Source organism: Opisthocomus hoazin, chromosome 8, assembly GCF_030867145.1.
Source record: "Opisthocomus hoazin isolate bOpiHoa1 chromosome 8, bOpiHoa1.hap1, whole genome shotgun sequence".
Classification (NCBI taxonomy): Eukaryota; Metazoa; Chordata; class Aves; order Opisthocomiformes; family Opisthocomidae; genus Opisthocomus; species Opisthocomus hoazin.
The window spans coordinates 74,047,221-74,068,893 of NC_134421.1; the positions used below are offsets into that span (position 1 = coordinate 74,047,221).

Consider the following 21,673-nt stretch of genomic DNA (forward strand, 5'->3'; position numbering starts at 1 on the left):
CCTGTACTGGTGCCGTACCGGCCAGCCCCGACACCTCGGCACAGCCAGCTGCAGGAGCCGTGTGCCCAGCCGGCTGCTGGCACCGACGCTGCTGCCGGCGAAGCAACATCCAACACACCAGCGTGGGAGCCAGGGCCGGGCATGTTCAACCAGGAGCCTCCCAGGGAGGACAAGCTGCCGCGCCGGGCTCCTGGCACGGGCAATCCCGCTGCCACGGGAGGGATCCTGAGCGTGCAGCCAGCCCCGATGCCTCCCAGTTTATGGTTTATCACATTTTGGCCTCTGGTAGAGCTCGCCTGTACCTGCAGGTACCCACCAAGCCCGTAGCTGCCAGCTGGCATCAGCATCACCGGCACCACGCCGGGCAGGACACGGAGGCCGGTTCGCAGAGCAGCCCCGGGCAGCCTGGAGACCCGGCCGTGCACCCAGCGCTGTCCCCGTGCCGGGGAGCGGCACCGCCATCGCTCCCGTCCTCCCGCGGGCAGGGGCGGCCGGGGAAATTTGTGCTCCATCAGCTTGTGGGGGTCCACTTTGGGGGGAAAATTCTGTGGGAGAGCTGCACCTCCCGCTGACGGGGCTCGGGGTGAGCCGGCGGGTGCGGAGATGCCCACGGGTGAGATCTGCGGAGAGGGACTGGGAGTGCTGGGGGACGACAGGGCAAGGGCAGGGTCCTGCCCCTGGGGAGGAACAACCCCAGGCACCAGCACAGGCTGGGGCTGAGCTGCTGGAGAGCAGCTCTGCGGAGAGGGACTGGGAGTGCTGGGGGACGACAGGGTGACCAGGAGCCAGCAGCGTGCCCTGGGTGCCAAGAAGGGATCCTGGGGTGCATGAGGAGGAGTGTGGGCAGCAGGGCGAGGGAGGTTCTCCTGCCCCTCTGCTCTGCCCTGGGGAGGCCCCATCTGCAGTGCTGGGTCCAGTGCTGGGCTCCCCAGTTCCAGAAAGATGAGGAGCTACTGGAGAGAGTCCAGCGCAGGGCTGCGAGGATGAGGAGGGGACTGGAGCATCTCTCCTGCGAGGAGAGGCTGAGGGAGCTGGGCTTGTTCAGCCTGGAGAAGAGAAGGCTGCGAGGGGACCTTCGAAATGCCTCTAAATATCTGCAGGGTGGGGGTCAGGAGGCCGGGGCCAGACTCTTTGCAGTGGTGCCCAGCGCCAGGACAAGGGGCAACGGGCACAAACTGGAGCAGAGGAAGCTCCAGCTGAACCCGAGGAAGAACTTCTTCCCTCTGAGGGTGACGGAGCCCTGGCCCAGGCTGCCCAGAGGGGCTGTGGAGTCTCCTTCTCTGGAGATATTCCAGCCCCGGCTGGACGTGGTGCTGTGCCCCCTGCTCTGGGTGACCCTGCTTGGGCAGGGGGTGGCACTGGGGGATCCCCAGGGGTCCCTGCCAACCCCGACCACTCCGTGATTCTGTGATTCTGTGGATCTCACGGGATCCCATGGTGCCAAGCTGGTGCTTTTGAGGTGTCTGACCCCGACCGCGGCCCTTGCGCAGCGCTGATGCCCACCCATGCCACATGGCACGCTGCCTGCGGCACAGCCGGAGCCCTCGCGCCGGGAGGCATCAGGACGAGGACAGGAGGGCAGCTGAGGACAGACAGCTCGCCGCAGCCAGAGGACATCTGTCCCCGACAGCGAAACGTGGCTCCCAGTGCTGGCACTGGGCAGGGGCTCGGGGAGGCGACGGCCCCGGGGACCCCCAGCTGCTGGGCGCAGGGGGCTCGGGGGTGCTGATGCCTCGGGACCCCACACACCAGCAGCTCCCAGCTCACGCTTGGTGTCTTGCACACCCCTGACCAAGGGGTGACCCGGGTGCCGGGAGCAGGGTCTGCTGCCTGGGGTGGGTGCTGGTCCCCTCGGCACGGGGTGGGGTGCCATGGGTGCGATGAGGTGGGGTGGGATGGGGTGGGGGTACATCCAGGTCCCCACCTGCTAAAGCAAGGCTCCCTCTAGTGTCACAGCAGCCCTCCGGAGCTGCCACCGCCCACCCACCCGGCAAGGTCACTGCTGAGCAGGGACAGCACCCACGGGGAGGGTCCCCAGGGTGCAGGGACAGCACCCACCAGGAGGGTCCCCAGGGTGCAGGGACAGCATCTACGGGGAAGGTCCCCAGGGAGCAGGGACAGCACCCACGGGGAAGGTCCCCAGGATGCAGGGACAGCATCTACGGGGAAGGTCCCCAGGGAGCAGGGACAGCACCCACCAGGAGGGTCCCCAGGGTGCAGGGACAGCATCTACGGGGAAGGTCCCCAGGGAGCAGGGACAGCACCCACCAGGAGGGTCCCAGGATGCAGGGACAGCACCCACCAGGAGGGTCCCCAGGGTGCAGGGACAGCACCCACCAGGAGGGTCCCCAGGGTGCAGGGACAGCACCCACAGGGAGGGTCCCCAGGGCACAGGGACAGCACCCACGGGGAAGGTCCATAGGGCGCAGGGACAGCACCCACAGGGAGGGTCCCCAGGGCACACAGATATCACCCACCGGGAGGGTCCCCAGGGCACAGGGACAGCACCCACAAGGCAAGGTCATCACTGAGCAGGGACAGCACCCACCAGGAGGGTCCCCAGGACACACAGATATCACCCATGAGGAGGGTCCCCATGGCATAGGGACAGCACCCACAGGGAGGGTCCCCAGGGCACAGGGACAGCACCCACCAGGAGGGTCCCCAGGGCACACAGATATCACCAATGAGGAGGGTCCCCATGGCATAGGGACAGCACCCACAGGGAGGGTCCCCAGGGCGCAGGGACAGGACCCCTGTGCCAAGCCCCCGGCCGCGTCCCGGCGCGCGGCACGGCCAAGCCCGGCAGAGACGCGGCGCTTGCAGCTGATGAAGCGCCGGCAGCGAGACCAAAAACTCCTCCTGGCCTAATTATTGCTAATTGCCGACTCATCAATCGCGCAGGGGATGACGGTGCTCTGCCGGAGCCGCTGCCGGTGACGATCCCTCCCGGGGCTCGTCGCACCGTGCCAGCTCTTCCCCGGGAAAGGACGGGATGCGGGAAGGTCCCCAGAACAGGCAGGCAGGGCTCCCCAGGACAGAAAGGCAGGGGTCCCCAGAACGGGCAGGGGTCCTGGGGCAGGCAGGGCTCCCCAGAACGGGCAGGCAGGGCTCCCCAGAAGGGACAGGGCTCCCCAGGACAGGCAGGCAGGGCTCCCCAGGACAGAAAGGCAGGGCTCCCCAGAACGGGCAGGGGTCCTGGGGCAGGCAGGGCTCCCCAGGACAGGCAGGGGTCTTGGGGCAGGCAGGGCTCCCCAGGACAGGCAGGCAGGGCTCCCCAGAAGGGGCAGGGGTCCTGGGGCAAGCAGGGGTCCTGGGGCAGGCAGGGCTCCCCAGGACAAGCAGGCAGGGCTCCCCAGAACAGGCAGGCAGGGCTCCCCAGAAGGGGCAGGGGTCCTGGGGCAGGCAGGGCAGGCAGGGCTCCCCGGAATGGGCAGGGGTCCTGCAGCAGGCAGGGCTCCCCAGAAGGGGCAGGGGTCCCCAGGACAGGCAGGGGTCCTGGGGCAGGCAGGGCTCCCCAGGACAGGCAGGCAGGGCTCCCCAGAAGGGGCAGGGGTCCTGGGGCAAGCAGGGGTCCTGGGGCAGGCAGGGCTCCCCAGGACAAGCAGGCAGGGCTCCCCAGAAGGGGCAGGGGTCCCCAGGAGGGGCAGGGGTCCTGGGGCAGGCAGGGCTCCCCAGAACAGGCAGGGGTCCTGGGGCAGGCAGGGCTCCCCAGGACAGGCAGGGGTCTTGGGGCAGGCAGGGCTCACCAGGACAGGCAGGCAGGGCTCCCCAGAAGGGGCAGGGGTCCCCAGGACAGGCAGGGGTCCTGGGGCAGGCAGGGCTCCCCAGGACAAGCAGGCAGGGCTCCCCAGAAGGGGCAGGGGTCCCCAGGAGGGGCAGGGGTCCTGGGGCAGGCAGGGCTCCCCAGAACAGGCAGGCAGGGCTCCCCAGAAGGGGCAGGGGTCCTGGGGCAGGCAGGGCAGGCAGGGCTCCCCGGAATGGGCAGGGGTCCTGCAGCAGGCAGGGCTCCCCAGAAGGGGCAGGGGTCCCCAGGACAGGCAGGGGTCCTGGGGCAGGCAGGGCTCCCCAGGACAGAAAGGCAGGGCTCCCCAGAAGGGGCAGGGGTCCCCAGGACAGGCAGGGGTCCTGGGGCAGGCAGGGCTCCCCAGGACAGGCAGGGGTCTTGGGGCAGGCAGGGCTCCCCAGGACAAGCAGGCAGGGCTCCCCAGAAGGGACAGGGCTCCCCAGAACAGGCAGGGGTCCTGGGGCAGGCAGGGCTCCCCAGGACAGGCAGGCAGGGCTCCCCAGAAGGGGCAGGGGTCCCCAGGACAGGCAGGGGTCCTGGGGCAGGCAGGGCTCCCCAGGACAGGCAGGGGTCTTGGGGCAGGCAGGGCTCCCCAGGACAGGCAGGCAGGGCTCCCCAGAAGGGGCAGGGGTCCTGGGGCAAGCAGGGGTCCTGGGGCAGGCAGGGCTCCCCAGGACAAGCAGGCAGGGCTCCCCAGAAGGGGCAGGGGTCCCCAGGAGGGGCAGGGGTCCTGGGGCAGGCAGGGCTCCCCAGAACAGGCAGGCAGGGCTCCCCAGAAGGGGCAGGGGTCCTGGGGCAGGCAGGGCAGGCAGGGCTCCCCGGAATGGGCAGGGGTCCTGCAGCAGGCAGGGCTCCCCAGAAGGGGCAGGGGTCCCCAGGACAGGCAGGGGTCCTGGGGCAGGCAGGGCTCCCCAGGACAAGCAGGCAGGGCTCCCCAGAAGGGGCAGGGGTCCCCAGGACAGGCAGGCAGGGCTGGGGGGCTTTAACCGCGGCGGCCGGCGGCACCCGCAGCCCAACGGCCTCGTGCTGCTGCTTCTGGGGGTCACCGGCTCCCCAGCGGCCGCTCCGCGGGCGCCGATGCCAGGGCAGCTCCTCCGGAGGGGCTCAGCCTGCCGCCCACCCCCCCAGGGTGCTGGGGGATCCGGGAGGAAGGCAGGACCCTCAGCCTCCTCCCCAGCATGGCCATCCAGATGTGGTCCCGAGGACATGGGGGACGCAGAGAGCAGCCCCCGGCCTCGGGGACGGCTGGGGAGTGGGGGTCCCGGCATGGGGATGGCACCCCCAGCACCTCGGCGCTGGGCACGGGGGACACAGAGAGAAGCCCCCGGCGGGGGTCCCGGCATGGGGATGGCATCCCCGGCACCTTGGCACTGGGCATGGGGGACACAGAGAGAAGCCCCCGGCCTCGGGGATGACCAGGGAGTGGGGGTCCCTGCACAGGGATGGCTCCCTCGGTGCTGGGCACGGGGGACGCAGAGAGCAGCCGCCGGCCTTGGGGATGACCGGGGAGTGGGGGGTCCCGGCATGGGGATGGCTCCCTCGGCGCTGGGCATGGGGGACACAGAGAGCAGCCCCCAGCCTCAGGGATGACCGGGGAGTGGGGGTCCCCGCACGGGGACGGCTCCCTCTGCGCTGGGCACGGGGGACGCAGACCGGCACAGGCAGCCCCAAGGGCTCTGGCAGGGCTGGCCCCGTCCCCAGCCGCGGTGGGGACCCGGTGACCGAGGCCGGTGGCTTCGGCCAGGCGAGGGTCAACGCAAAGAGGTTTGGGGAGAAAAAGGGTGGTTTCCAGCAACAGCCAAGCACGGGAGAGAGCGAACCCCAGCAGAGCGACGGCGGCGGGAGGAAAAGCGGCGCCGGTGACCCCGGGGTGGCCGGCAGCGCTCGGGCCGGGGTCCCGCTGGGCTGGGCAGGACCCTCCGCGGTTTCCGTTTCGGAGCCCGGAGCTCTCTTCCCAGCATCCCCGCAGCCGCTCGCGACCGCGACCAGGGACCGACTTCCCATGCCAAAAGCCTCGCAAGCCGCTATTCCATTCCTTTCCTTTCCTTTTTCCTTTCCTTTCCTTTTTCCTTTCCTTTCCCTTTCCTTTCCTTTCCTTTCCTTTCCTTTCCTTTCCTTTCCTTTCCTTTCCTTTCCTTTCCTTTCCTTTCCTTTCCTTTCCTTTCCCTTTCCTTTCCTTTCCTTTCCTTTCCTTTCCTTTCCTTTCCCTTTCCTTTCCCTTCCTTTCCTTTCCTTTCCTTTCCTTTCCTTTCCTTTCCTTTCCTTTCCTTTCCCTTTCCCTTTCCTTTCCTTTCCTTTCCTTTCCTTTCCTTTCCTTTCCTTTCCTTTCCTTTCCTTTCCTTTCCTTTCCTTTCCTTTCCTTTCCCTTTCCTTTCCCTTCCTTTCCTTTCCTTTCCTTTCCTTTCCTTTCCTTTCCTTTCCTTTCCTTTCCTTTCCTTTCCTTTCCTTTCCCTTTCCCTTTCCCTTTCCTTTCCTTTCCTTTCCTTTCCTTTCCTTTCCTTTCCTTTCCTTTCCTTTCCTTTCCTTTCCTTTCCTTTCCTTTCCTTTCCCTTCCTTTCCTTTCCTTTCCTTTCCTTTTCTTTTTCCTTTTCTTTTTTCTTTTTTCTTTTCTTTTTTTCTTTTCTTTTTTCTTTTCTTTTTTTTTTTTTCTTTTTTCTTTTTTTTTCTATTTTTCTTTTCTTTTATCTTTTCCTTTTTTTCTTTTCTTTTTTTTCTTTTTTTCTTTTTCTTTTCTTTTTTCTTTTCTTTTTTTTTCTTTTTTTTCTTTTTCTTTTTTTTTTTTTTTTCTTTTTTTTTTTGAATATACAAACACGGCTCTGAAATGGCAAGATGCAATTAGGCATGGAAATCGTCCTCGATCAGCAGCAGCGAGCAGGCTCGCTAGGAAGCAAATTGATTTTATTTGACCGTTTTATGAGCGTTGCAAAATTGCATCCCGAGCATGTGCTCCGGCAGTTAAGCGCACATCGTATTCCTCCTTCCCCTGAATTGCTCTAAACCAGCCCAGAAAAATACGCCGGGGAAACAACGGGAAACACGGAGCCCGGCACGCAGCGCTCCCCGTCGGCACCGAGACCACGACACCCCGCAGCGGCCAGCTCGCAGGGTGCTCCGGCTTCGGGCGCACCCTGCAATTCCACGTCACCGGTAAGGACCCCCGCGGCACGGGGACGCTCCCGGCCCCTCGCCCGCACCCACCCACGCCGGGGACGAGCGAGGACCTCGCCGCCGTCCCCCCGTCCCCTCCGTACCTTCTTCCCGATGAGCTTCTTCCGCAGGAATTCCCGAGCCTCGAACATGTAGGGAATGTCGTAGAGCGGCCGCAGCTTCCTGTTCTTGTCCTGCAGAGAGGGGGGCACAGGTCAGTGGAGACCCCCAAAACCCCCCCATGGGATGAACATCCCTGTGGGGAGACAGCCCGCTCCCCGCTCCAGAGCGGACACCCCAAAGCTGGTGGTCCCAGCACCCCCTGCCCGCTCCCACGGGTGCCCACCCGCACCCCGGGGTGGGGTCCCCGAGCATCGCCGCAGCCCAGACCCCGAGGGTCACCACGCAGCGCCAAGCTCAGCGTCCCCGCGCTGAAGGGGATGCTGAAGGGGAAGGGATGGAGGGGACTTTGGGGGGTGGGTGGCCAGGGTCCCTGCAACCAGCTCAGCACCCCCAGCGAGCACCCCAGACCCTCTCGCCAGCCAAAGGAGAGCCCCCGGCGCTGGCAATGCCCCCCGGGAGTGCCAACAGCACGGGGCACGTCCCCCAAGGACTGGCTTTGCTGGGGGGCTCCAGGCAGGGACCCCAGGAGGGACCCCAGGCAGGCGGTGCAGGCAGGGGGTGCAGGCAGGGACCCCAGGCAGGGGGGGTCCAGGCAGGTGGGTGCAGGCAGGGACCCCAGGCACAGGGTCCAGGCAGGGGATTCAGGCAGGTGGGTGCAGGCAGGGACCCCAGGCAGGGGGTCCAGGCAGGTGGGTGCAGGCAGGGACCCCAGGCAGGGACCCCAGGCACGGGGTCCAGGCAGGGACCCCAGGCAGGGACCCCAGGCAGGGGGTCCAGGCAGGGTCCCCAGGCAGGGACCCCAGGCAGGGACCCCAGGCACAGGGTCCAGGCAGGGTGTCCAGGCAGGGACCCCAGGCAGGGACCCCAGGCAGGGGATCCAGGCAGGTGGGTGCAGGCAGGGACCCCAGGCACAGGGTCCAGGCAGGTGGGTGCAGGCAGGGTCCCCAGGCAGGGACCCCAGGCAGGGACCCCAGGCAGGGGATCCAGGCAGGTGGGTGCAGGCATGGACCCCAGGCAGGGACCCCAGGCACGGGGTCCAGGCAGGGACCCCAGGCAGGGACCCCAGGGTCCAAGCAGGGGCTCCAGGCAGGGCTCCCTCCTGCCCGATCACCATCCCCGAGAGCTCAAGGCTTTGGGGATGGAGCAATTCCCAGGCCAGCGACGGTGTCTTTGGAGCCACCACCCCCAAAGGGCTCGACCCCACAAGCCGTGCCACCACGCCACTGCTGGACCCAGCACACGGCGCAACGGCACAACGGACCTGGCTCTGAAAGCAGTGCCAAGGGGCTGCTGCTGCTCGGCACCGTCCCCGGCGGGAGCAATGGCAGCTTTCCCCGGCAGATCCTGCTCCCACGCCGCGGGGGTGCTGGACTTTGGGCACGCTTTGTGGTTGGCTGCACCAGCACCGGCACAGTTACGGTGCCTTCAGGCCCTGCCAGCACGTGAGGGGAGGAAGGAGGGAGGCGAAGCCAACTCAACCCAACCCAACTCAACTCAACCCAACTCAAGCCAACTCAACCAAACCCAACTCAAGCCAACTCAAGCCAACTCAACTCAACCCAACCCATCTCAAGCCAACTCAAGCCAACTCAACCCAACTCAACTCAACCCAACTCAATTCAACCCAACCCATCTCAACCCAACTCAACCCAACTCAACTCAACTCAACTCAACCCAACCCAACTCAACCCAGCCCAACTCAAGCCAACTCAACCTAACCCAACTCAAAGCCAACTCAACTCAACTCAACCCAACCCAACTCAACTCAACCCAACCCAACCCAACTCAACCCAACCCAACTCAAGCCAACTCAACCTAACCCAACTCAAAGCCAACTCAACTCAACCCAACCCAACTCAACCCTGGGAGCTGCCCAGCCCACACCGGTGGAGGACGGCCCTTAGCACTTCGCTCTGCTCACCGGCGTGGCGCCATGGGGAACGGCCCCCCACACGCCTCGCCGAGCTGGGGAGGGGAGGAATACACTGAGAAGAGGGAGATAAGGCGAAAGCAGCAGGAAATGAAGGAGAGGAATCAGATGGGAGAGGGAGTGAGCGGACAAAGGCACGCCGGCACTCGCGCTCTGCTTTCTTCCGTAATGAATGAGGCTTTGATAGAGATTATTACGTCCTCGACGCCGTTCCCAGGCTGCTCCCTGGAACCGCTCCGTCCTCCACCCTCATCGCCGCTCGCCCAGCGCCGCAGCCCCTGCCAGCACCTGTGCGGGCAATGGGAACGGGCCGGATCCTGCAACGGCATCCCCACCAGAGCCGCGCTCAGCATCAAACCCATCCCCAAAGCTCCTGCTCCCCGCAGCGGGAGCTTTTACGCTTGCCAGGGATCAGCCCGGTATCACTGGTGGCACAGAAAAGCTTCCTGGTCTCTAACAAGATGGGCTTGAGGAGGCTGGCACGGAGCTGTGGGCAGCACGGCGCGCGGTGCCAGCTAGCCGGCCCCGAAGCCGGTTTTCTGGCAGGGAGAGAGCTTTCTCCCCGGCCCATATCAAACAAAACCCGAGCGCACGGCACGGCTGGCGGGTGGCCAGAGGGAAGCCCCAGCACGGGGGCTCAGGAGCGTGCCGCTGCCGTAGGAATCGCTGGCGCTGCTGCCGGCCCCGTCTCAGCCCCGCGGCCGCGCCGGCTCCCCGGTCGTGCCTCGTCTCGCCGCAGGACGCTGCATTATTCACGCCGCTCGTCTCCCCGGCGAGGTGCGCGGGGATGGAGGCGTCTCCGTTATTTCGCTGGTGCCAGAAAAATTCCCGGCCCCGCGCCAGAGCTGGAATCGAGCCGCGTGATAAATCCTGCGGCACCGGGAGCGGGGTCCGTGGGGCATCCCCGGGGCCCCGTGGCAGCGTGCAGCCGGAGGAGCCGGGCTGACTAACTCCTCATTTCACAGTCCAGTGCGGCGAAGCGGTGCCGTACGGCCACGGCCGTCGCTTCGCTGAAAAATCACCGCGCGGAGACGGGGAATGAAGCCAAGGGGCTGAGACGCGCGGTGGGGGGGATGCTCCCTGCCTCGGGGTCTCCCATCCTGGTGCCTGCACCCCGAAGCGGAGACCGGGCTCTGCTCCAGCCCTCGGGCAGGCAGCGGGGGCCATGCGGGGCCAGGAGAGCCCCCAAACCGCAGCCGAACGCGGGATCGCGGTTCCCCGGCGCCATCCGAGCAGCTCTGCGACGCGAGGACGCCCGTCTCGGGGTCACACCGCCCGCTCTGCCCGCCGCGCTCCGGCAGCACCCCCGGTCCCCGAGCCCTCGGGCCGGCCCCCAGCCCCGGCACCGCGCTGGGCTTTCCTCCGCTCGCCTCCGCGGCGCAGCCACGGCGGGATCTGACGGGACGCGGGCGACGAGCCTCTCCCAACCCCCACAAGGTCACGGCGAAGCTTCAAGATAAAGAACAACACCCGGGCTCCTGCCTGCTGCAAAGCCCTGCGCAAACAGTAATTAATCTTTGCTAACGAGCTCCAAATTTATTGCTTGTTCAACTGTCTGTCTCGCACGGGCTGTTAAGTGCCTAATCCCATCCCGCGCGGCGTCGGAGCACAGGAAGCGAGCGGCAAAGCCCTGGGTGGCCTTAGCGTCACCCGGCCCGTGGTGCTGTGCCGGCGGCTCCGGTGCCGGCAGCGATCGCATCGGTGGAGAAGCGACCGGAGAGCGGCTCGGGAGCCTTTCCACGGGGAGGGTACGGGAGCTGCTCACAAAGACGCCCCAGTTTCGCCGTCCGAGATCCCGCGGGATGCAGGGTGCATCCCGCCCGGCACGGGGCCGGCGCGGTGCAGCCGTGGGTCCCGGCACGGTGCCGGCGTGGGGCTGGGGATCTGGAGAGGTTCCTCCGCTGCCGCTTGGCCAGGGATTTTCCCGGCTGGTGGAAAACCCTGCGGCTACGTTAATGAGAAGAGGGGAAATGCCCGCCCTGGAAGCCGCACTCGAGCGCTGAAAAGCCTCTTCTCCGAGCGCGGCAGCGGCGGCTCTGCCCGGCATCGCGCAAAAACAAACCTTTGCCTTAAAACAAACCCCACCAAGCAACCTCGGAGCATCTCACAGCTCTGCAGCCATGCAGGATCGCCCCAAAAAACAGGGACCACCGGCACCGGCACCGCACTGAGACCATGCCGCCGGAGCAGCCGCCGTCCCCGTGCCACACCGGGACGCACGGCCACGCTGGAGGAGCCGGAGAGGCGGCGGCTGAGTCCACACCAAGGTCGCGTCGTCGTGATGCTTCCCCTCTGCTCTGCCCTGGGGAGGCCCCATCTGCAGTGCTGGGTCCAGTGCTGGGCTCCCCAGTTCAGGAAAGATGAGGAGCTGTTGGAGAGAGTCCAGCGCAGGGCTGCGAGGATGAGGAGGGGACTGGAGCATCTCTCCTGCGAGGAGAGGCTGAGGGAGCTGGGCTTGTTCAGCCTGGAGAAGAGAAGGCTGCGAGGGGACCTTCGAAATGCCTCTAAATATCTGCAGGGTGGGGGTCAGGAGGACGGGGCCAGACTCTGCAGTGGTGCCCAGCGCCAGGACAAGGGGCAACGGGCACAAACTGGAGCAGAGGAAGCTCCAGCTGAACCCGAGGAAGAACTTCTTCCCTCTGAGGGTGCCGGAGCCCTGGCCCAGGCTGCCCAGAGGGGCTGTGGAGTCTCCTTCTCTGGAGATATTCCAGCCCCGCCTGGACACGGTGCTGTGCCCCCTGCTCTGGGTGACCCTGCTTGGGCAGGGGGTTGGGCTGGGGGATCCCCAGGGGTCCCTTCCAACCCCACCATTCTGTGATTCTGTGATTCTATGAAAAATGCAAACCCTTCCACGATTCCCAGCCCAAGTAAAAGGCAACGGGCTGTGCCAGCAGCGGGGTAATGGAAGCGTTTAAGTGTCCAATACACATCGCCCTCAACCACTGCCCTGTCAGCCCCCATTAAACACCAGTTTGCTGGCCTGTAATAATGATATTTCACATCGGAGGGGAAGCAGCCCGGCCGATCAGTCTGGGAAAGCGTTCAAGAGCTTGGACACACGCTTGAGGTTTTGCAAATAAACATTAAAAATCAGTATACCAGCAAGGATGTTAACCAAATTCTACGACCGTCAAACAGCCAGCAATTACAGACACATAGAAAGATATTGCTTTTTTTAAACCACTTTTCGAGCCAAGAGCTCGAAGCGTGGCAGCATCCCTCGAAGCCACCCTCCCAGAATCGCCGAATCCCAGCACGGCCGGGGTTGGCAGGGCCCTGTGGGTCACCCAGTCCCACCCCCTGCCCAAGCAGGGTCACCCAGAGCAGGGGGCACAGCACCGTGTCCAGCCGGGGCTGGAATATCTCCAGAGAAGGAGACTCCACAGCCTCCCTGGGCAGCCTGGGCCAGGGCTCCGTCACCCTCAGAGGGAAGAAGTTCTTCCTCGGGTTCAGCTGGAGCTTCCTCTGCTCCAGTTTGTGCCCATTGCCCCTTGTCCTGGTGCTGGGCACCACTGCAAAGAGTCTGGCCCCGGCCTCCTGACCCCCACCCTGCAGATATTTAGAGGCATTTCGAAGGTCCCCTCGCAGCCTTCTCTTCTCCAGGCTGAACAAGCCCAGCTCCCTCAGCCTCTCCTCGCAGGAGAGATGCTCCAGGCCCCTCCTCATCCTCGCAGCCCTCCGCTGGACTCTCTCCAGTAGCTCCTCATCTTTCTGGAACTGGGGAGCCCAGCACTGGACCCAGCACTGCAGATGGGGCCTCCCCAGGGCAGAGCAGAGGGGCAGGAGAACCTCCCTCGCCCTGCTGCCCACACTCCTCCTCATGCACCCCAGGATCCCATCGGCCTTCTTGGCACCCAGGGCACGCTGCTGGCTCCTGGTCACCCTGTCGTCCCCCAGCACTCCCAGTCCCTCTCCGCAGAGCTGCTCTCCAGCAGCTCAGCCCCAGCCTGTCCTGGTGCCTGGGGTTGTTCCTCCCCAGGGGCAGGACCCTGCCCTTGCCCTGGTTGAACCTCATCAGGTTCCTCTCTGCCCAACTCTCCAGCCTGTCCAGGGCTCGCTGGATCCAGCACAGCCTGCTGGTGTGTCCACCACTGCTCCCAGTTTGGTGTCACCAGCCAAGTGGCTGAGGGTACGCTCTAACTCTTCATCCAGGTCGTTGATGAAGAAGTTAAACAAGGCTGGGCCCAGTACTGACCCCTGGGGACACCACTGGTTCCAGGCCTCCAACCAGACTCAGCGCCGCTGATGCCAGCCCTCTGAGCTCTGCCCTTCAGCCAGTTCTCAGCCCACCTCAATCTCCCCATCGCCTTCCCCGATGTGGCGTTTCACGATGTCCTCGTCCCCGTGCTGCCACGGGCGGGACGGCACCGCGCTGCCAGCAGCAAACACCGAAACGCCGGCCCCGGCTTTCCCCGGCTGCTGGGGAGAGTCATCAGCCATTCAAAAAATAATTAAAAAAAATAAATACAGCAGCCTATTAGCCTCATTCAATTAAAGGCGTGCGGCGAGGAAGCCGTTTTATTAATGAGAAAATCGATGCGCTGCGCTCCGTCTTGCCGGCGGAGGGACGCGGAGACGGGGATTTTAAGCCAGAAATCGATGGGGAGCGAGGTGCTTCCGCGCAGGCTGCCCGCGGACGCGCCCCGGGGCCAGCAGCCGGCTTTTGGGTTAAAACGAAAGCCGGGGCACCTCGAAAGCGGGCGCTGACGCTGGGGCCGGCGCCGGCTGCGTTCTCCGGCACGGGGTGGTGAGCTCCGGGTGCTCGGAGCCCCCCCAGCCCCCTCCTCCTTAAATAACCCCCCCTCCGTGGCTTTCCCCACCTCGCAGGCCGAGGGAATTGCGGCTCTCGTGTCCAATTAACATCATTACGCCGTACAGTGGCTAATTAACGTCTCGTTCCAGGGAAGCAGCCGCCTGCATCTGCCGCCAAGATGGCACGGGGGGGCTCCCCGCTGCCGGGGGGTCCCGTTCCCAGCCCCTCACCCCCTTCCCAGCCCCTCACCCCCTTCCCATGGGCAGAAGATGGGGTTGATGATGGATGAGGATGCATTCGGAGCAGCTGGAAACCCTCCGAGACCCCACCGGTGGAACGCAGCCCGGCGTGCCGGCGGCACCTCCTGACACCCACCGGTCCCGGGATGCTCACCGAGCAGGGCAGGACGGCCCAAACCCCCCCGGGATCGAGCCTGGGGGCCCGACCCCCCCCTGAACAGGATTTGGGGGTTTCTTCCAAGAATCCTGGCATGGGATGTTGCGGGCGCCGGCTCCCACGGCGGGACCCCAGCAGAGCCGAGGGGCTGGGACCCGCAGCCCGGCAGCGCCGCAGGTGTGGGGAGCTCTCCCCTTCCCCTCCGGCGCAATTAGGGAAGCTTATTATTTGCAAAGCAATTAGCATAGCAAATCAACTCCAAGTGACACGCGAGAAGAAGCGGCGAGGCGAGGCGGTGATTACCAGCTGCCACCGAACGCGGCTGCCAGCGGTGCCGGCACCGTGCCCGGCATCCCCGGCGACCGCGGGGCCGCTCAGGGACGCAGCAGCCCCCGAGGGACCCCGGGGTGGGGGGATCTGCCCCATCCAGGGGCTGCCCAGCTTGTGCTGGGGCAGAGCCAGGCACCGGGGGAAGGATCCGACCCGGAGCAAGCGGGGCAAGGCAGAGGAATCCTGCGGTTCGTCAGCAGCCTCACGCCTGCGGGTCCCAGCCCTCCCGCCCCGGCTGAACCCGGCACGTTCGGCTCGCCAGGGGATGTGCCGAGCGGGAAATCCATCGCGGCGGTGACAGCGGGCACGACGGCGCGATCCGCACCGGTGTAACCAGCGCACCCGGCGCAGGGCGCCGAGACCGGCTTGCGGGCGGCGAGCAGGAGCCTGCTGCTGCCGAGCGCCCGGGGAAGGGCTTCGCCGCCTCGAGGCCTCCATGAAGAATGGAAGCTCTGCAGGGATGGCAAGGCACAGAATCACAGACTGGTCAGGGTTGGCAGGGACCCCTGGGGATCCCCCACCCAACCCCTGCCCAAGCAGGGTCACCCAGAGCAGGGGGCACAGCACCGCGTCCAGCCGGGGCTGGAATATCTCCAGAGAAGGAGACTCCACAGCCCCTCTGGGCAGCCTGGGCCAGGGCTCCGGCACCCTCAGAGGGAAGAAGTTCTTCCTCGGGCTCAGCTGGAGCTTCCTCTGCTCCAGTTTGTGCCCGTTGCCCCTTGTCCTGGCGCTGGGCACCACTGCAAAGAGTCTGGCCCCGGCCTCCTGACCCCCACCCTGCAGATATTTAGAGGCGTTTCGAAGGTCCCCTCGCAGCCTTCTCTTCTCCAGGCTGAACAAGCCCAGCTCCCTCAGCCTCTCCTCGCAGCAGAGATGCTCCAGTCCCCTCCTCATCCTCGCAGCCCTGCGCTGGACTCTCTCCAGTAGCTCCTCATCTTTCTTGAACTGGGGAGCCCAGAACTGGACCCAGCACTGCAGATGGGGCCTCCCCAGAGCAGAGCAGAGGGGCAGGAGAACCTCCCTCGCCCTGCTGCCCACACTCTTCTTGATGCACCCCAGGATTCCAAAACGGGGTCATCGGTCTCAGAACGGGGCTGGTTCGGACCCAAAGCCAGGCTGCAGGGCTCTGCAGAGCTGGGGGATGCTTCTCCCTCGTTTCATCCCCCCAAAACCGTCCCCGAGGGGACAGGGATGGGGACAGGCTGTGGGACCCTGCAGAGCCGGGGGATGCTTCTCCCTCCTTTCATCCCCCCAAAACCATCCCCGCAGAAGATGACGCCATATTCGAGCGCTCCATGCCGAAGCCACACGCAGCCAGCGAAAACCAGGGCAGCGGCGGCCGGGCCGGGAGGGAGGCGAAAAGCTTTGAAGGATGGAGCTGCCGTCCCCTCTGCGGGGTCTGGAAGGGGGGATGTCTTGAGTTGTCACTGTCATTGTCACTGTCACGGCCCTGTCCTGCTCGCCGGCCACCCCACAGCCCCCTCGCTGGGGCCGCTGCTTCGTGCCAGGGGCTGCTGTAAGGCTGGCAGTGGTGCAGGCAGGGTCCGTGGGACAGGCAGGGGGGACAGGCAGGGTCTGGGGGGCAGGCAGGGGGGACAGGCAGGGTCCGTGGGTCAGGCAGGGGGGACAGGCAGGGTCCGTGGGTCAGGCAGGGCGGACAGGCAGGGTCTGTGGGGCAGGCAGGGGGGACAGGCAGGGTCTGTGGGGCAGGCAGGGGGGACAGGCAGGGTCTGGGGGTCAGGCAGGGTGGACAGGCAGGGTCTGGGGGACAGGCAGGGTGGACAGGCAGGATCTGGGGGACAGGCAGGGTCTGTGGGTCAGGCAGGGGGGACAGGCAGGGTCTGGGGGAGAGGCAGGGACTGTGGGTCAGGCAGGGGGGACAGACAGGGTCTGGGGGACAGGCAGGGGGGACAGGCAGGGTCCAGGGGACAGGCAGGGTCTGTGGGTCAGGCAGGGGGGACAAGCAGGGTCTGGGGGACAGGCAGGGTCTGTGGGTCAGGCAGGGGGGACAGGCAAGGTCTGGGGGACAAGCAAGAGTCCAGGGGACAGGCAGGGGGGACAGGCAGGGTCTGTGGGGCAGGCAGGGTCTGTGGGGCAGGCAGGGTCCATGGGGCAGGCAGGGGGGACAGGCAGGGTCTGGGAGACAGGCAGCGGGGACAGGCAGGGTTCATGGGGTAGCCAAGGGGACACACACAGGGTCCCTGGGGCAGGCAGGGTCTGTGTTGCAGGCAGGGGGGACAGGCAGGGTCCATGGGGCAGGCAAGGCTCATGAAGCAGGCAGGGGGGACAGGCAAGGTCCGGGGGACAGGCAGGGGGGACAGGCAAGGTCCGGGGGACAGGCAGGGGGGACAGGCAGGGTCTGTGGGGCAGGCAGGGGGGACAGGCAGGGTCCGTGGCACAGGCACGGGTGACAGGCAGGGTTCATGGGACAGACAGGGGGTACAGGCAAGGTCCGGGGGACAGGCAGGGTCCGTGGGGCAGGCAGGGTCTAGGGCACAGGCAGGGTCTGGGGGACAGGCAGGGGGGACAGGCAGGATCTGGGGGACAGGCAGGGTCCAGGGGACAGGCAGGGGGTACAGGCAGGGTCTGTGGGACAGGCAGGGTCTGTGGGTCAGGCAGGGGGGGCAGGCAGGGTCTGTGTTGCAGGCAGGGGGGACAGGCAGGATCTGGGGGACAGGCAGGGTCTGTGGGTCAGGCAGGGGGGACAGGCAGGGTCTAGGGGATAGGCAGGGGGCACAGGCAGGGTCTGTGGGGCAGGCAGGGGGACAGGCAGGGTCCGTGGCACAGGCACAGGGGACAGGCAGGGTCCGTGGGGCTGGCACAGTCCATCCTCAGCCCCTGCAGCCGCGGGTCGGGGTAGGAAACGCCGCTCTGGGCTGCGGGAACAGCGTCCCTTGCAGTCACAGAATCCCAGAATCCCAGCATGGTCGGGGTTGGCAGGGACCTCTGTGGGTCCCCCTGCCCAAGCAGGGTCACCCAGAGCAGGGGGCACAGCACCGCGTCCAGGGGGGCTGGAATATCTCCAGAGGAGACTCCCCATGGAGCAGGGTGCTGCTGGCAGGGACGGAGCCGAGAGGCTCCCGAAGCCACACGCCGCTGGGAATAAAAAAAAAAAATGAAGCCTTCGCCGAGGCAGGTTCATCACATCCCTAAAATCAGGGGCTTAAATTTCCCGAGGCACAAGGGTGCTGTTGCTAGGCAGGGCGCTAATTGCACAGTTCAGCAACGCGGCAGAATTGCACGGCTCCTCTCTAATTTCGTGCAATTTAACCATCAATAGAGGATCCGCGGTGGCTTCCTGATGAGATCAAAAGGTCGAAGCTTCACCCTCCCATCGGCGTTTTCGCGCTCGCCCGGCGGACCAAGAAGCATTTGCCAACGTGGGGTGTCAGACCCAGCTGCCCCGAGAAGCCGGGCGGGCGCGGAGGGCACCGGGTCTGCCCGATTCTGCCCCGACGCTCGCGGGCTGCGGCCGCCGGAGATGATTCAGCCCCTCCGAGCCGAGCAGCTCCCCGAGAGCACGGGGCAAAGCCCATGGCCGGAGCATCCACCTCCTAAACGCGAGCCGGCAGCTGCCCGGGTCCTCCTCAGAGCATCCGTGTGCGAACACCGGGCACTTCTGCTGGGTCAGTTTGTGCCCGTTGCCCCTTGTCCTGGCGCTGGGCACCACTGCAAAGAGTCTGGCCCCGGCCTCCTGACCCCCACCCTGCAGATATTTAGAGGCATTTCGAAGGTCCCCTCGCAGCCTTCTCTTCTCCAGGCTCAACAAGCCCAGCTCCCTCAGCCTCTCCTCGCAGGAGAGATGCTCCAGGCCCCTCCTCATCCTCGCAGCCCTGCGCTGGACTCTCTCCAGCAGCTCCTCATCTTTCTGGAACTGGGGAGCCCAGCACTGGACCCAGCACTGCAGATGGGGCCTCCCCAGGGCAGAGCAGAGGGGCAGGAGAACCTCCCTCGCCCTGCTGCCCACACTCCTCCTCATGCACCCCAGGATCCCATCGGCCTTCTTGGCACCCAGGGCACGCTGCTGGCTCCTGGTCACCCTGTCGTCCCCCAGCACTCCCAGTCCCTCTCCACAGAGCTGCTCTCCAGCAGCTCAGCCCCAGCCTGTCCTGGTGCCTGGGGTTGTTCCTCCCCAGGTGCAGGACCCTGCCCTTGCCCTGGTTGAACCTCATCAGGTTCCTCCACCAGGTCTGCCCGTTTCTGCCCCAACGCTCGCGGGCTGCGGCCGCCGGAGATGATTCAGCCCCTCCGAGCCGAGCAGCTCCCCGAGAGCACGGGGCAAAGCCTGCGGCCAGAGCATCCACCTCCTAAACACGAGCCGGCAGCTGCCCGGGTCCCCCTCAGAGCATCCGTGTCCGAACACCGGGCACTTCTGCTGGGTGGGAAGAATGACACCACTTCAGTGTAGGATGTCTGGGAAGTATTTCAGCACAGCCCAATCTTCGGGGCTTATCACTTACACGGAGTCAAAAAGCCCAAGCACTTCAGTGCCGCCGCTATTCGCAGAGCAGATGGTCTGGAGCCGCGTTTTCCTCCCAGCAACACGAGCCCCGGGGCTGTGCGGGGCAAGTTAGCGATTGCCCGCGGTCACGGAGCCGCTGCCTCGTGGAGAAGCTGCTCCACAACTGCCAGCAAGCTCCTGCCCATCTCCCCAACCCGGCATCAGCCACGGTGCCGGGGCCCGCAGCCGCTGCTCCTGCTCGCTTTACTGCTTCAGGGTTGGGTTTTTTTTTTTTTCCTTTTCTTTTTTGCTGCTGAGCTTTCCCTCTCTAAGCCGTGAGCAATCCCCCGGGATGCCAGAGGCTGTAACAGAATCACAGAACCACAGAATCACAGAATGGTCGGGGTTGGAAGGGACCCCTGGGGATCCCCCAGCCCAACCCCCTGCCCAAGCAGGGTCACCCAGAGCAGGGGGCACAGCACCACGTCCAGGCGGGGCTGGAATATCTCCAGAGAAGGAGACTCCACCACCTCCCTGGGCAGCCTGGGCCAGGGCTCCGTCACCCTCAGAGGGAAGAAGTTCTTCCTCGGGTTCAGCTGGAGCTTCCTCTGCTCCAGTTTGTGCCCGTTGCCCCTTGTCCTGGCGCTGGGCACCACTGCAAAGAGTCTGGCCCTGTCCTCCTGACCCCCACCCTTGAGGTATTTATAAGCATTTTGAAGGTCCCCATCCAGGAACCCAGCTGTGCCAGCTCACAAATTAATCCAGCCCGGATCAGGCCCCGACAGATCCCCCGGGAGCCAGGGCCCGGCTGTGCCGTCGCGTGTTCGTACGTTTGCTTTCAGCCAGGGATGCAAACCCGTCTGTGGCGAAGCAGCAGTGTCTCACCAGGGGTCCAGACCAGCCCGAAGACCCCCAGCATCCCCCACCCCAGGACTCAGCCCCCCGCGCTCAGCGATACCCCGGGGTCAAACGCCAACGCATCGCTTTCCCCCCCGCGGCAAGACTTCGGGGGAAAGGAGAGAGGAACCTGATGAGGTTCAACAAGGGCAAGTGCAGGGTCCTGCACCTGGGGAGGAACAACCCCAGGCACCAGGACAGGCTGGGGCTGAGCTGCTGGAGAGCAGCTCTGCGGAGAGGGACTGGGAGTGCTGGGGGACGACAGGGTGACCAGGAGCCAGCAGCGTGCCCTGGGTGCCAAGAAGGCCAATGGGATCCTGGGGTGCATCACGAGGAGTGTGGGCAGCAGGGCGAGGGAGGTTCTCCTGCCCCTCTGCTCTGCCCTGGGGAGGCCCCATCTGCAGTGCTGGGTCCAGTGCTGGGCTCCCCAGTTCCAGAAAGATGAGGAGCTGCTGGAGAGAGTCCAGCGCAGGGCTGCGAGGATGAGGAGGGGACTGGAGCATCTCTGCTGCGAGGAGAGGCTGAGGGAGCTGGGCTTGTTGAGCCTGGAGAAGAGAAGGCTGCGAGGGGACCTTCGAAATGCCTCTAAATATCTGCAGGGTGGGGGTCAGGAGGATGGGGCCAAGCTCTTTCCAGTGGTGCCCAGTGACAGGACAAGGGGCAACGGGCACAAACTGAAGCAGAGGAAGCTCCAGCTGAACCCGAGGAAGAACTTCTTCCCTCTGAGGGTGACGGAGCCCTGGCCCAGGCTGCCCAGGGAGGCTGTGGAGTCTCCTTCTCTGGAGATATTCCAGCCCCGCCTGGACGTGGTGCTGTGCAGCCTGCTCGGGGTGACCCTGCTTCGGCAGGGGGTTGGACTGGGTGACCCACAGAGGTCCCTTCCAACCCCTACTATTCTGTGATTCTGTGAGAGCGGCACGGCGGGGAGATGTGCAAGCTCATCACTTTTACACTAGAGAAATCACGCTGCCCGGAGGGCCGAAAACAGGTTGCGAGAACGCGCTGACTCCGTACGCCTCCTCCCTGGAAGCTGCTGCAGCCCCCATTAAATATTGATGGGGGAACTCCACGGCCCCGCTTTCTCCTCCCGCCTCTCCTCGGGTGCTCCTCTCCTCACACCAAGACTCCGCACGCCAGAAGCCCCAGCCTCGCCGGCAATCAGTTCTGTTACACCGCGCACGGATGAGCGACCGCTATCCTTGTAACTGCAATTCAGCGGAGACGAGAGGCACTGATGAGTTCATGGGTTGGTTCCTCATTAATCTTTGATGCTCGTTGAGTGCAGCGCGCTTTTTTGGTAGGATGAAGCCTGCTCAGCAAAAAGGGAAACGAGCTCCTCTCGCCGCGCGGACCCGAAGGGTGAAGGTACCAAGAACAGCCCAAAGCTATGGGAGAAGCCAGCAGAGGGACATTAAGTCAAGGAACAGTGAGAAGCCGGAGGTCCCAGGGGAGCTTGGCTGAGCTGGGGGATCCCCGGGTTCCCCCAAGGCCATGAGCCACCCATGACCTGAAGGGTGAAGGTACCAAGAACAGCCCAAAGCCATGGGAGAAGCCAGCAGATGGGCATTAAGTCAAGGAACAGTGAGAAGCTGGAGGTCCTGGGGGAGCATGGCTGAGCTGGGGGATCCCCCGGGTTCCTCCAAGGCCATGAGCCACCCATGACCTGAAGGGTGAAGGTACCAAGAACAGCCCAAAGCCATGGGAGAAGCCAGCAGATGGGCATTAAGTCAAGGAACAGTGAGAAGCTGGAGGTCCCAGGGGAGCGTGGCTGAGCTGGAGGATCCCCCGGGTTCCTCCAAGGCCATGAGCCACCCATGACCCGAAGGGTGAAGGTACCAAGAACAGCCCAAAGCCATGGGAGAAGCCAGC

The 21,673-nt window shown here is 65.0% G+C and overlaps 1 protein-coding gene across 1 annotated transcript in view; it reads right to left on the bottom strand.

Annotated features, from left to right (window-relative positions):
• Nucleotides 1-21,673, bottom strand: part of LOC142362332 (staphylococcal nuclease domain-containing protein 1-like) — a 119,189-nt gene that overhangs the window by 58,165 nt on the left and 39,351 nt on the right. The window contains exon 11 of the mRNA XM_075429571.1: nt 7,039-7,128. Coding sequence (XP_075285686.1) covers nt 7,039-7,128 — 90 coding nt within the window. The remainder of the gene's footprint in view (nt 1-7,038; nt 7,129-21,673) is intronic.